We start from the raw sequence: 16,150 nt of genomic DNA on the forward strand, positions 1-16,150 counted from the left end.
TTCCGCAAACTATTAGCAGGATACGTATTGCGTTCCGCGATATCAAATATCTACCCCCTGCTGAGTGGCACATACACAAGTAATTTATGTTTAATAAAAAATATTAAGGATACCACAAGGCACCAAGTTGGAATGTTGCTCTATTCTACAGCTTTCGCTTGGTGATGCAATTTGTACATTATATTTTTATTAAATTCAAAACAAATTGCCCAAACCCTCTCGACAACACAGGATCTGCTACTTCGCCGATGATACAGCAATGTTAGTAGCACATGAAGAGCCAGCAATAACCTCTGTGAAACCCCAGGCCACCATCGATAAGATACACGTAAACGGCTGATCAAAGGATTGAAAAATTAAAATAAATCAAGGAAATGGCCTGACACATTATGAATCATGCTTGTTTTTCACTGAATTACCCTACTACCTTATAACTTCGGGACCGATATATCTTAAGTCACAATCAGAATGTGAGACTTCTGAAAATAGAGACGTAGAAGCCATAATTACGGTAACAAATATACACACATGTTATTATTATTTATTTTAAGATCTTCGAAATCTTTAATTGAAAACTGAGTGCGTATAAATTAAAAGCAAATGCGAGTCACTTTTTCTGTACCTTTAATCCGCACAATAATTGACAATAACTGTACCGCTCGTAATGAGAAATATAACAAAAGCAGGTGGAAGGCAGAGAGTTGCTTGATGGCGCACCATTGCAGTATGAGGCACGTTACTGCCCTTGTGAGTCAGGTAGCGAATTTAGAGTCGTACTCCATCCACTCTGACCCTCTAGAATACTCGTATCAGGATGTTCTCCTTTCAATGTTTCCACTTCACTGTGAGATTTTAGAAATAACTACACAAAAACTACAGGTTACAACAATATTCAGAAACCAGCCGAGCTCTAGGCTACATCCAAGGGACTGGAATCATAATAGCTAGCATTCAGTTCGCTGGTTACCGGGGATACGGCGGGTGAAGGACAAAGATGACAATGCATACAATATTAGTATTACACTCTTGAAATATTAATAACGTAAAGGTAATATTGTCCCCGTGCTTAATTAATTACGCAATAGAACATGAAGGCGTATGGGGGAGTAGATGTATGGATCCATATAGTCTTGACCTCTGCACTAATTGGAACTGAGTCATCAAAATCAACATAAGTAACGTTAAACTGTAAATTTTTGTATAATTTTTCATTATTGCAATAGTGAAAACCTGCCTCATATTTATAAATATTATAGGAACTAAAACCCCATGTGTGTATCTGTGACAAATGGCGGATATAAATTTTGTTAACTTCTTCTTGTGGAATTATTTGAATTTAGCTTTCGTTCCTATTACACGCCTTTGTGGTCTACACTGAACTAAAAGAGCTAACATTTCATTGACTATAACATCGGACCACCTCTTTTCAAATTAATTAACCGCAAAACTGGGATACATTTTTCTGAAATTACTATAGACGTTTCAGCAATGGAAGATGGTGAAATCTTGCACTTCATCTGCTGAATAGAAAGGGCACAAATGTCATTCTGTGCTACATAAGATTACTCTTCTTCAACCTATCAATTTAATATATAGGAAAGTACGTTAAAACGTGCTATTTCCGTTTGTGTTCTTTGAAATTTGTGCCTAACAAAAATATCTTACTACCAAGTAAAAATTTTTAAATTATGTAATATTCAATGACTAGTCAATGGGTTTAATGAAGTTCATATTAGTTTATTTATTAGCATCTTGTTATAGAGAGGAATATTTAGTTCAAAGGTTCTCAACCTTTGTCAGAATACAGGCTGGTAAATTCTCCTTTCTATGAGGCGAGGGCCGGTTTTATTGACGCCAGGGCCCGGTACCGGACAGCGGGCCGGCGGTTGAAAAACACTGGAACAGATTACAAGAACAACTATTTCCTGTGTTATTTAATCACTTCCTTCCACTGAATTTAATTTGTAGATCGAATGAACTGAGCAAATCATTATGTAGAGAAAATAGGTGCGGATTCTTTGAAAATAATTCTACGTCCCTGTTGGTAGCTAGAAAATAGAGGACCGAATCTTAGGGTGTAGACCTATGATGGATTGGAAAGAATTTGGAAAATAACGGTGGAGGCTTAGCCGGAAACTTTCCTGGGAAGTCAGAGGAAAACCACGAAAAACCTTAATAGGAAAGCAGGAGACCCGGCAAAGTTTCTAATCCAGTTCCACTCGAATAAAATTTAAGTTATTTACAGCTACAACAAACCTTTCAGTAGTAAGGATCAGAAAGGCGGTTGCTGTTGACTTCAAGGTACCATCCGAGCGTTAGCCTGCAGATCGATAAAAAACGCCGCCAGTGAGAGTAATTCGACGTACATTTGGACCAAACGGAATCCGAATAGATGTCTGGACATTACCTTCTATGTTGGTTTCTTAAAACATCATATGATCTGTGTTGGGTATGCGCACTTCATGAATTGCACTTTCCTCTGCATTTCAGGCGAGAATCCTGCGGCCATGCAGCACGGAGGACGAGGCCTGTCCTGGTTACACAGTCCGTCCGCATGGCTGCTCCTGGCATGTGTCGTGGTCTCTGTTTTATCGGGACGTCTAACCTTCACGGCAACAGCGACGCCATCTAACGAGACAGTGAACATTGTTGATTGCTCGCCATAGCGACTCCACGCTGCCTTGCAGTGAGTGCCAGCGAGGGAGCTGAGCCTTTTGCCAACAAAGTGGACCGTGAATTGAAACTAAAGTGAAAATGTCAACAGTATTTGGATCCAATTTGTTGTGCAGTAACTCGTTCTTGTTGTTTCCTTATAAATAAACAAAAGGTTGTAGTATATGTCATGGCCAGAACTAACAGTGAACTTTACAACGAAACTGATTGCCTGTCATGCGAACATGGCACGGACAAACATGTCGGCTGCATGTGAAAATGGATCTCATTCCATTAATCATATTGGTTTAATAATTCCATATTAAATACCTCTAATTGAAGTACTGTGCAGGTTTACCGTGATAATATATCAACACTCATTCCGGAAAACATTCACTACGAATATAGTGAAGTTAGAACTTTAAAGAAGTTGCTGGAGGCTACATGCCTATAAGTGCGTAAACATATAAGAGTGACAGAGAAGGAAAATAGAAGCGAATGGGACTCATATCAACAAAACAATCAGTATAGATGTCTATCTGAAGATACGTGAGTGTGGTTATTTGAAGCCAGTAAAATTATGTTAGGCATTTCTCGTAGTCTTTTGTACATTTAATGGTTCTAACATTTTCAAATTTGTTTATATCTTTAGCTTTAGTGCCTGGTTAATGGTGCGATATATTTTATTTGTTAATTTATTTTGTTTTATATTGTATCAACGACTGGTAATGGTTCAGAATCTTCCGATTTCGAAAATAACTTGTTAACTATCCGACTACTCTAGTATCAGCGAATAAATTTAACAAGCATAAAGCAAGAGCAAATAAGGTTTTAATTACTCGTACGTAGACAATTAATGACGAGAGGAGAAGAACCATTTGGAAATAATGTGATGTAGGAGCTCAAGTTGTTTTCGCCCTCAAATATTTTCAAGACAGAACCTTGCAACTACATAATGTAGCTTGTGGGAATTTAAGATTTTGTGAAGAAATTATGAACTTTGTCACTTTATAAAATCCGGTTATATAAATCTTTTGTTATGGAGCAAATATACTGTCGCACGACGCAAATGAGATGATTAATATACGAAATGACTGATTTAAACATTCGTATCAAGTACCTGTGAAAATTTGAATTTCTTTTATGCCGGTAATTAAAATGTAGCATTTAAAAAGGAATCGGCTTGTATGGCTAATCTAATTTAATATGACTAATTAATTTAAAATGATAGAAGAAATTTAGCAAGCTCAGAAGAGTATTTTATTTTAAATGGAATTTGCAGTGTTGTTGCCACTTTTTATTACATTCCTGAAAGAGTGTGTCTCCAGCGTGGATTACACACGCAGAGCATGCTATCGGAACTCTTTCTCAGACGTGACTTTACCTATATCCTAGTACATAACTGTACCCAGACTGAACATATGTTACTAACATTAAGTGCAGACTGTATCTCTGTGGGATTAGTATTTAACCACGCAAAGGCTGGTTTTTTTTTCTGTTACAGACTAGTAAAGGTGGTGTGAAGTACAGTTTCATGTAACACCAGGATTGAATTTAATCTCCTGAACAGTTTCTTAACTGTGCATAAACCGAGAAATTGCCTTCAAGAAGGCACTAACGACTGATATTCGCTGAAGTTCTGAAATGCGAAAAATATTATGAAAATAGCCTAGGCCGAAGTCAGAACACGTTTCAGGATTAAACTCTTTTAAGATTTGAGTGATATTTAATATTCAATTATCACGCTCAAAGTGTAAATACCAGAACATAAACTGCGTTGCAAGATGCATTTTTATAAATCATGTCTAGAGTGTAATTTATATATAATGTATGAGTTTATGAAAGGGGAGACTGTTGTGGATACAAGCATGATCTAGTATAATGAGACAACCGGTATGGTCATGTGCTTTTTTTCTCATTAACTCCACTGTATCCATCCTCGACCTCTTCACACTAAGGTATCCTTTTTAAAATATCAAGGTTCATGCTTCTTGTGGTGATTTATATGTCAAAGTGATCTCAAACTAAGAATTGTTATAAGGAAACAACTCTGATAGGCTTTCCAAATAAGTTCCAAAGTTAATTCCTGCTAAAGTGAAGAACAGTTAATTCCATACATTATGTAAACTGTGGGTACGTCTAGACCTTCAACGAATTCACTAAACGGAAATGAAAGTAATGTATTTGACATTCAACTTTAATCCTTAATAATGTAAAACCAATTACTTTCCTATATTAAATGTCTGAGTGATATAATCGATGTTTATTCGGATAAACCGCGATATTTTTTATGATTTAAGGCACATTTTTAAATATTATTACTGTACGTAAAGAAAGGTTTGACAAATTTGTTATCTGAATTACATTAATCAGATAAGGGGTTAGAATTATTGAATAGAATTTTTCGACACGTTTCTTTCCTCCGCGTAGAAGATTACAAGTCACCTTTGAAGGCCGCTTTAACGTATCAATGGAACAAAACACAAATCAGTTTTCTGCAGAAAACCTTTCAAAATTTGTATCTATATTTCGAATGAAGTTTTATAAATATTGCAGCATAAGCCGATACTAGGAAAATGAGGTTAACAAGTATCAGATCAACATGAAATCGAAGTATTTGAAACTTAAAAATATTTTCAGGAAATATTTTAGTCGAGTGAATTCACGAACGGAGCAGTCGGAATTATGTTTTATATTTAAACTTAGTTACTTTAAAAATAAAATACTTATGAGAATTGTTGCTCACTGGCGTACATCATTATGAATCACAAATTTCGTGAATTATATACACTCACATGAAACCTGAAGCCTAGTATTATTATGTTTTTGTAGCTGAACGTTCATTTCTTTGCAAGGGATAGAATGTTCTAGTCTATATTTGCTCATAGAAATAATTAAATTAATCAAATTAATTCTTCTCTATATGTATGATGAACTGGAATGATATAATACTCTCCTAGTTAAATTCATATCGTTTTGGATAGGCAATTGAGTTAATATTGTGCACATGGAATCCATGCTACCGTGCCATGTGTCCTCGTGCTTCATGATCACAAAACTTAATGTTCTCCACGAATTTTTATACGAATCTGATGGAAGTTTATGTTGTAAAATTAACCACTTATTCAATTTAATCAAATATATGATATCACGTTTTTTCTAGTGCAATAATTACAAGCCATTATTAATAATTTGCTTCGTTATGCAGAACACAAAACTATACTTGCAACCGGAAATCATTTGCTCAGCTAACAATTCAGCATCCATTTTTCCCACGCTGTAGCAGCTTATACTCAACAACAAACCCTCCAGCTCTCAGCAACAGAATACACGTATGAAATTCATGATAATAATAATATGCTTTAACGCGGTTACTTAGTGCAAGATGCTGTCCACAAAACACGTTTTCTGGAAGACTAGAAAAATTAAAATTTTTCATAACATATAATGTTATGAATAAAAATATACGGTAGATAACATGGTTGACCGTGAACTGGTCTCCAGGGTTAGACTCACGGAAATTTGTCTCCTTTTCTTCATCACTTCCAGACACATTTTATAATCACCCAGCTCCTGCTCATTGGGTACCAATGCAGATAAATTGGCCGAAGCTCGAACTTGACCACTGATCTACATTTTTTGAGTAGGCCCTATAATATGTGGAGTTCTGCTTCCACGTCCCTCTTAGACTCCTTACTGCATAGACACAACAGCTAGTTAATTCTGTGCCCTTGCCGCAAGACACAAATGTGCAGCTCTTAAAATATTATGCCTAATGTTGACAAGTTACCTTCTCCAAGATATATTCTTCGCACGACAAGGAATATATCACAGAATTTTTGTAAGCTATGTTTTATTAGAGAGAACAGTTCCGCCATTACGGACTAGAGGAAATGAGCCCGATGGCTCGACCTCCACCCGTCTAGACGGGCTTTACCCAAAGCCATCATGGTCCGAAAGTAGCCAGAGCGTCGACCTTACCAGTCAGGTATATCGCCAGCCAAAATCCGGGAAAAATTTACATTAGTAAGATTTGAGGTTTTTCACGGCGGTGACTATAAAGGAAGCAGTCTCCTGGGATGTGGCACCGTGTAGATGTGATATTAACCGACGTTTCGGAGGAACGTATCTCCTCCATCTTCAGGGTAGAAAGAAAAATAAGAAATCCGCAAGCGAAGAGACCGCGAGAACCGGTACAAGCAGACTGATTGTACCGGTACCCTGAAGATTGAGGCGATACGTTCCTCCGAAACGTCGGTTAACACCACATCTACACGGTGCCACATCCCAGAGGTGTGCTTTCTTCAAATTTACATTTGCCTTCATACATTTGTGTTTCTATTTGCCGGGGGAAACTGTCTATTTATTTTAACAAGAGAGAGCTACAGGTTAACCACAAACACCACAAAATCGTGGTTTTCAATTATGTGGAGGTAAAATTCCATGCATTATTCTGATCATTAGGCTAACCAGGCGAGGTACTCAACAAACATAAGACTCCGGTCGTCTTCCTCTCTTATATGCAAGAACCCCTGTCCTTATCATGTGGTAGATAAAAATATGGCTGGAGCCCAAACTTTCTAACGTCCCATCTATTCGATATGATTTTAGTGGCAGGCGTCGGATGAGAATGTGTTCTAGTACTAGGGCCTCCAGAAGCCCTCTGTACCAGCCACTGAGGACAGATGAGCATAGAGCGCTGGCATAATGTTAAACGGACATAAAGCTTCCTCGATGTCACTCTGTTGATCACAAATGTCACATGGATTATCCTGGTACTGAAAACGGTCCTCCGCGGTGAGATGGGCGGCTGAGCTGTGGCGCGGCCGTGTATTCACACGCAACGTTTCGTATTTCGGTTGGTGTTAAACGTGGTTCGTCAATGGCATGTCTCCAAGATGCTGAGTCGTTGAAGGTCTAGATTATATACTTTTCAGGAACAAGTATGGAACTCGAAGAGAAAGAAGAAAGAATCTTTGTGAACCCATAACTTACTGCTTCTAAGAGCCTTGTAGACGATAACCTGGAAGACTGGTGGACCAAGGTTAGGACAGTATCGCAGGTAATACAAAGTGTATCGGTTGGGTGACAGAGGCGAAGCGGATGTTTGTATACGAGATAAAGTAAACCAAATGTTGTACTAATTTTGATCAGTTTCAAACGAAAAGACACGCAAGGTGTAAAGAGTAAATTGAGGCTAGGCACAGCCAAAAAAAAAACAAATGTGAGTTATTGTGGGGGGCCTAAATATTTAAGTAAAATGTATTATTGTGTAAAATAATCGATTAAAGTGTCGTATTTTAATAGTAATTTTCATTTTCTTTTATTTTCTAAATATTCCCTTCCTTCTCGAGTGTGTATTGTTTCCTGGAATTTTCTCTTGCCTGCGGAAACGCCTTAGAACAGAAACTTTGGAGAGTACTGTCTTCTTGAACATAACGCTACGAAGCCCACTGAAAATCAACAGACGTTTCGGAGGATTATATCGCCTCCATATTCAGGGGCGAAATATAAGCCAAGCAAGACACCACCGTTAATGCATACTGAAACCAGAGCCATGATTTTACTTTTATATCTAATTTGGCTTGTTCTTAGAACCTGAAAATGGTGCGATATGAAAACCACAAAGCCCACAATAAAAACGTTGGAAATTGTGGAGTCCTGATATGTACTCCGATAGAGCAGACCCTGCTAAGACCTCTCATCCAGGACTGGGGTTTGTGCTTTCGTCATGCAGACACATTTATTGTCGAGAGAGGTCAGCAGTACCAATAAGTCATACATTTTGTATAGACAAAATCCTTTTGTAGCACCGTGAAAATTCTTTGAAAATAAGAAGGAAAATATGTTCATTCTCAAGTCTCGAATGAAACCAAATTAACTTGTTTGGTACGTGCACAATAATTTTACCTCTGCTATATGAATCCTCTCTAACATTCAGATAACTATCCGTGTAGGGTCCGTAACGAGTTCTCAGTATACGTATATACTCATATCCTCTGTCTGAGGTATGATTCCATATGCATACATATGTTAGACTGGAGCATTGTTTAGCACCTGGCTTGCAAAAACGACATATCGCCTGGTGCTTAAATCGTTGTTCTTTTGCTAGTTACAAATGATAGGTGTTAGATGCTATAACGAAATTAATTCTTAACTTTCTCTGCTTCCATCATCAGGTATTGATGCCATCGAAATCTTTCACGATGGAGGCAGAGGCAGTATCTATGTCATTGGAATTTCATTCTATACTGATACGGCTGATCGCCTTAGAATGCTATTGCATTAATTGCTGTAAAAGCTCAGAATTTTACACACTTAGTTTTTCCTTCGAAGATAAGTTCTAGAGAGCATTTACCGTGAGAAAACTCTTTGAGAAAGAATGCGGAATGAGATGATATGACATACCACAGATTCAGACAGTATTCTGCTGCTTAATTTAAAATGCTAATATATATTTTTAAAATTTTTACATCATTTTATCATGATTTGTTGTGTAAGTTTTTACCCAATATATATTTTTTTTATATTATTGAGGTGAGACTAAATCTCTTGTACTGCGGCCACTTCTGACCTATTGTACCAGCCCCAGATGATAGGTGAGGGTGATTGTGAAGCAATTGGTGGAATGAAGATTGGCAGGGGAAACCGAAGTACTGGGAGAAAACCTGCCCCAGCGCCACTTTTTCCACCAAAAATCCCACTTTACCAGACCCGGGATCGAACCCGGGCGGCCGCGTTGAGAAGCCAGCGACTAACCGCTTGAGCTATGGCGCGGCCCTTACCCAATATTACAATGGGTTCATATGAACTGACAAAAACAAGTGTGGTCTATTCGCTAACGACAAGCAACACAAGACTGAAATGGATAACAGATGTACATGAAATCAACAGCTCTATGAAGCTTATAGGTTTTATTAACTATGAACCTGGGTTTGAGATAATGTTAAATGATTTATTTCCATTTCTATGCACAGGTGAGTAAGACAGGCTATCGAACTGCTGTCCTCTCAACACAGAAACCCGGGTTCGTAGCCGGGAGGCGCAATGCATTTACACTTCTTACAAAGAATGGCAACATACAAAATAGAAAGGGCACTGTATTGAAGTCGTTGTTAATCCCATAATTTATTATATACGTGTAATATTAGATATGTAATTTTATTATTATAAGTATATATGATTATCAATTACAATCCCACGTTTTTATTATTATAAAATAAAAAGTCGTAATGCTGTCATTTGATTAAGAAAACAAAACTGTTATTAAACAAAATTTCCAATTGTACACGCGCGCACAGACACACACACACAGATCTGAAACTAATTACTAGACTGAATTAAATATAAAATAAGGCAAGAGATTTGTCTCAATACTTAACACATTCCAGCAACAATTGCTATCTGTTTATAAGGAGCAAAATTAAGCAAGTGCAGAGCATGTAGCACGCTTATAAGAAATCAGAAATACGTACACAGTTCTAGACTCTAAACCTGTATATTAGAAGCGGTTCGGTAGATACAGACATTTGTGGGGTTAATGTGCGTGTAAAACTTGATTCCTGATATGTTAAACACTTCTTCGCTTTTCCAGAAAAATTGATCTCATCCGTACGAATTTCGCATTTCCATAAAGGAAATTATTCGAATTTACTTAAAATAGTGCTTTGGAAAGCACTCTGAACCTCGAGCTGACACTTTACCGTATGTACACTGACTCCCTCTAAATGTTTAATGATCTTAATATTACGCGATTCCTTACCTTTCATTTGCGTCAAGCTTCAGTTTCTTCACTGGGAAACTTTTTGGTACGCCCGAGTGACCGTTATTAACTTAATTTTTTCTGTTACGAGGTGCGTAAAGTAGGAGAGAAAAGGAAGGTTCCAGCAGATGCAAATTCCCTTCCTCTGTGCTCCATGATGAGTTATCGATCTCCCCCCTCTTCCTGCTGTACCTAAGTCAAAAGCTGTGACGGGGGTGGGAGGTGAGTAACTTTAATCCGGCTACCCTAAAATCCCAGACGCTGAGGGTGCTCCTGGTAAGATAGTGGGACAAGGGGATGTGGGAGGGCGCTTAACTTTATGTTGGGTCCTTCTCGGTAGGAGGAGGAAGGGAACGCGATGTGTATCTGGTTTAGTGTGAGCACAGTGCGCTATATATTGCAGCTAAAGCGAGCTTATAATTTCAGCCATCCTTTGTCTTCTTACAGCGTAGCTCCCTACTTGCTGCCTGCTATATATATTCTTGTCCAGCTCATCTTTAACTACAATAAGTACTTGATTTGTATTCAACGTAGAAAAGCGCTCACAGAATAACTCAGCAACACAATACATTTTTTTAGACAGTATCCACGATAATAAATGTTAACCGCCAGACATGTCTCGGCCCGTAATGTCCGCCCACGAAAGAGACTCAATGTGTATTATATTCTACAGACTGCTTCCTACGTAATAATTTCCCCAATATTTTTAGGACGACAAAATCAGGAATGAGATGGGTGTGTAGCGTAGCACATACAGTGAAAGGAGCAGTGCTTACAACAGATGTTATAATAAACTTCCTGAGAGACAGAACATTTTCTTAAAAATTTATGAATTTGAATGTAAATCTGTTCTACTATTACTAATCTATTCCAAAAGATTCCTATTTGAAACTTCTTATGTGAAAGTAAGAAACTGAAATAAATTATATTGCAGGAAGATCTGAGAACAGTTCTACATGTAATAAAATAAGTATTTCTTCCTCTATAATATGAATAAACTGGAGGCTACTTAAAAAACTATGTATCGGATTAGGGTAAATGTACACGCAATAAATGGACTTTCTTTACTGAGATTAATTAATTCATTCATGGAAAAGCAGGAGTGGTCTTTTAACTGGGGCATGATCGTTGTCTTTCAAACCGCTATCGAATAACAATATATATTATTTCATAAATCCTCATTATATTCTACATGATTTTTGTTCCAGATACCAGGGTCAGGTTTCAAGCAAACACAGCAAACATTTACGAATGAAAGGATAAGAAAATTTAGACTGAAGTTAACAGATATTTTGGGATCTGTTTCAAGTAAAACAAGAATGAAAATGTGTACTCAATTTGGATGTATGCAAATACCGGTGCTAAAACTATATCTTTGAACTTTCACAAAATTCATTGTAAATTAGCCAATTTATAACAGGTGTACAGCCACACGTTTTTCAGAAAAAAATATTATTAAAACAATGGTTGTGTTCTGCACTGTTCTTTGTACGATGAACCTTTTTAGCACTTTTTCCCATTTTGCAAAAAAAAAATTAAACAAGTTTTAGAGATCACCAAGTCCTCTGTGGGTCTCTATTCGTGTATCACCCTACAAACTCCTGAATACCTGAACCATCTCTTACAAAATTTGGTATGCATATCACGGAACCTGATCCCATCGCAATGGCGTGCTTCATAAATCCCTCCATCAGTCTATGTGCCTGTATCGCCGTGTCTTTGCTAGGCAACGGCTCAGTTAAACAATAGAAGGATTGGTGGACGAATCATTATATATGTAGCCCATCTCATATCAAATGAAAGTAGGCGATTAATTCTTCAGAGAACTTGTTAAAAATTTAATTTCATCTTTAAGTAAAGCAGGTTATATATATATATATTGTGACGTAGATGGCGCAGCGGGAAGTAGGGATCACGTGAACTCTGCGGTCTCGTGAGTGACGTCATATACTCCCACCCCTTCCATTACCACGCAATGCTCGGTAAACACCCCTCCCCTGCTGTGACGTAACAGAGGAGCAACTGTGTCAGGCAACCATTGCTGCGGTGACGTAACAAGTGATACCGCGGTTACTACACAGCAGTAAACAACTCTCGACAGTGTTGCTAGGCAACCTGTAAGCACGGTGTCACGCAACAGCGGTTCCTATCACGAAACTGTTTTCTGTGTTGTCCGTACCAAGGCTAAATAAGGAGCAGCGAACTCTATTCAGTAGTGAGGATTGGGCACATTACGAGTGAGTGAGTTACTAGTGAGTAACGATTAACCAGTCAGTTGAATTGTAGCAGTCGCCGAGTCGGGTTTTATTGAGTGCATGGCAATATATTCATCAAATACAAATGGAAATAATGTCGATCTCGTATATAACGCTTCTCACAAAGTAGGTTTTGTGTCGAGATCAGTACAACATGGGACGTTATGTTTCTAGAGCTTATGCTTGAGATATATTTCTCAATAGTGTATAACGCTATAAACGTGTAACTTTGTAATAAAATCAACACTTGTCTATAAAGAAATATAATATTAAACGTGTAAACTACTAAAACATAAAATTGAGAACTCAGTACATTACTCTGAATAGTTAAAAGTCACGATTCTAGCTACCATTACATTTAAAACTTTATAAACAATAAAGGTAACATTTTATCACAATCCGACATTCATAGCATAAAGTCGAATTCAGGTACGACGGCTCTGTTCATGGGAGATTTCTGTGGAAGAGTTCTATCTGGGAAAATGTGACTTCTCAAGTAGGCGTTTAGAGTGCGAAATTCGAGTCTTGAACCATAAGTCTGAAAATTTGGAACTTGAGTCAAATAGGACTTTATTTAATTGAAGTTTAAGCCCAGAAATTTAAGTGGAGGAGTTACAGGTCCATGCACGAATGTTTAAGATTTGAGATTCTCATATAGGTGTAAAGTGATATTGTCTTCTGTGTTATGAAGCCATATTGACTGGGAGAGGGGTAGCAACTTCTCTGAGGAACATTGCATCTCCAGCTTTAGGCTGGATGTTCTGCTTCGTTTGTACTCACCTACAGCGCTACAGTCGGTACTATTCGAGAAGGCAATATTACAAGAATATATTTATTCGTAATTTTATTGTAATTTCCAATATTTATTTGCACCGAAATTCTTCCAGTAATTTCTGAGATGAAACAAATAATGGACACCGCCTCCCGCTTTGTGTTCTCAGCTTAAGAAATTTCCCTACAGAATACGTACAACGTTATCAGCTAATTTAATTTTATTCTTGCATATCAATTAATGTGGCTACTTTGAACGAAGCTCCAACTGTAATTTTATAATTTTAATTTTAACTGCTTTTCGAAAAAGCACATCGTACAATAAGGTGGCAGAAAACACGAAAACAGTCCTCGACATCATTATTTTCATTTCAAATGCTCTCCTTATTGAATATTAAACTGAACAAGAAAACACTTTTCTATTTCCGTGTAACGTAATATTTGAGTGCCTCTCAGCAGTTAATTTCTGCATATAGATATTAACATAGGATAGGATGATATGAATTGGGTCGATCTGGCTCAGGATAGGGACCAGTGGAGAGCTCTTGTGAACACGATAATGAACCTTCGCGTTCTATAAAATGCTATGAAGTTCTTGAGTAGCTGCACAATTGGCGGCTTCTCAAGAAGGGCTCGGCTCCATAAGTGATTGATATGATATCACGGTTAATGCTGTATATAAATCAGCAAAGAGCCCTTAGTACTGCTGGATTTTAAGCTTTATACGTCATAAATTATATTTTTTTGGAATTAATTAAATATTTTTAAACTGAATCTGGCCTCAGGTGAAAAGTTTGGGATGCTGTTATTAATGTAGGTCCGTTAGAAATGGAAAACCTTAATCACTGGACAAATTAAATTTGCAGTCAGAGAGGAATGAACTTATTCAGTAGATAATACAATTCGATCGTTATGAAATGCTAGTCTTCATATGAGAACAACGTAGACTTTCCTGTTAGACAGAGATAATCTCAGTCACTAGGCAAACTAAGTTTGCAGTCAGAAAGACATAACTTTAGCAACTGGACTACCAAAATCTTTCGCCGAGAACTCTAATATCAACCTATGTAAAACCTGAATTTATTCGTCGGAATGAGAAAATTTTCACCGCCGCTAAAATTTGGGTTATCCAATGACTGAGATAAGCATATTCTAATGGACCAACCCTAGTAAGTCCCTCCACATATCTTCTTACTTGAGGATGGAAGCAGACCCAGTTTACAGACCACGGAATTGGGGTCCTTGACCCAGGAAGTAGTTCAGAAATCTTCTGATGCTAAGTGTAACAACCATCATCGGAATGCTTTAGGCTAGGTGAAGAACATCAAGAAACTATGCCTACTTTACTAAGGCATACCCATCATTTTCCAGCCTTGTTTTAATATACGTGACTTGTCCCTGGAGCACTCTCATCATGTTTCAAACAACACATTTCTCCTCCTTCAAAATGAATCTTCCTTTATGGATACATAGGAAGGCTGGACAATTAATGGGGGCATTCACCTGAGAAAAGGGTGAGGCAATTTCCGTTATGGAACCTTCGAGTTCCCATTCCCTCTTATCTCCCGCGACCGTTCAGTTGTGACGTCACCTCATTATTGAAGCTAATTACTATCGGAAACCAATCTAGCGTCGTTATTTCCGGAAAACTTAAGAGTCCTGAGCTACACCTTTATCACCATCATTAACATAGCTGGCCTTATTGTTCTCTGTTATTACGTCATTGTCTTCCAGTCAGTAACACTGTAAGTGTATGAGTCACGAGCATGAGCTGTTTAAACCTGTTTAAATTTAAAGATAATTCGGCAGCGAATGCGTGCAAGGCCAAACCCCCCCCCCCTCCTTCCTTCCCTGCTCTCATATAGCTGAGTGTATTTACGACATTCGTCTGCTTGCACCTCTTCTCCTGTTTCTTCGCTTGAAGATTTTCTTATTTTTCCTTCTACCCTGAAAATGTAGGCGATACTTTCCTCCGAAACGTTGGTTAACAGCCCATCTACACGGCGCCACATCCTAGAAGACTGCTTTCTTCAAGGCTAAGCAAGATTACATCTCATACACATATAAGCAGTGATTACAAAGGCATTACTCTTCACTCAATTAGGAAGAGAATGGCAGTTTCTGGTTTCTTCAGCTCGTGCTGATCTTAAACGAAATCATGAACTCAACGATTTAATTTGCAGGGGCGCTCCTGAAAGTATAATTCTAGTTGTGCATGTAGACTCTAGGTGTGCTACGTTGTCACTTCTTAAATAAAAGATATTTCTTCTGGATGTATCGACCTTATATGGCCATGATTGGGTAGTTGTTTTTAAGTAACTGCTGCCCTGTATTATTTTTCTCCTTCATTTTCCTAACACTTTGTTAAAATCAGTTCGTTCTTAATTTTTTAATCGTGTCTCAGAAATAATGTTTATAAAAAGTGAAAACCACACCAACAGGCTACGAGCGTGACAAGAAGTTGCACCTTTAAGACCATCCATCTATCTATCTATCAATCTGTCAATGGCTCTACTGCCCTTGTGGACCTTGGCCGCTTTTTTGTTTCTTAATCCGTACACAGTTGGTAGGACTCCTTGGACTGGGGATCAGTCTTTCGCAAGGGTGCTACCTATACACAGAACAACACGAAGACAGATTAAACCCACACTGACGTCCATGCCTCAAGTGAGATTCGAACCCACGATCCCATTTTTCGAGCGAGCGAAGA

At 37.9% G+C, this 16,150-nt stretch overlaps 1 protein-coding gene across 2 annotated transcripts in view; it reads left to right on the forward strand.

The window, feature by feature from the left end:
* Positions 1–6,742, forward strand: part of LOC111863639 (zwei Ig domain protein zig-8) — a 283,000-nt gene extending 276,258 nt beyond the window's left edge. For both annotated transcript variants that reach the window (XM_023850135.2, XM_023850136.2), the window contains exon 6: positions 2,491–6,742. In XM_023850135.2, the coding sequence (XP_023705903.1) occupies positions 2,491–2,666 (176 nt within the window). In that variant the 3' untranslated portion in view covers positions 2,667–6,742. The remainder of the gene's footprint in view (positions 1–2,490) is intronic.
* The last annotated feature ends 9,408 nt before the right edge of the window (positions 6,743–16,150 follow it).

This window comes from Cryptotermes secundus, unplaced genomic scaffold (genome assembly GCF_002891405.2).
Source record: "Cryptotermes secundus unplaced genomic scaffold, Csec_1.0 scaffold99, whole genome shotgun sequence".
In the NCBI taxonomy this organism is placed as follows: Eukaryota; Metazoa; Arthropoda; class Insecta; order Blattodea; family Kalotermitidae; genus Cryptotermes; species Cryptotermes secundus.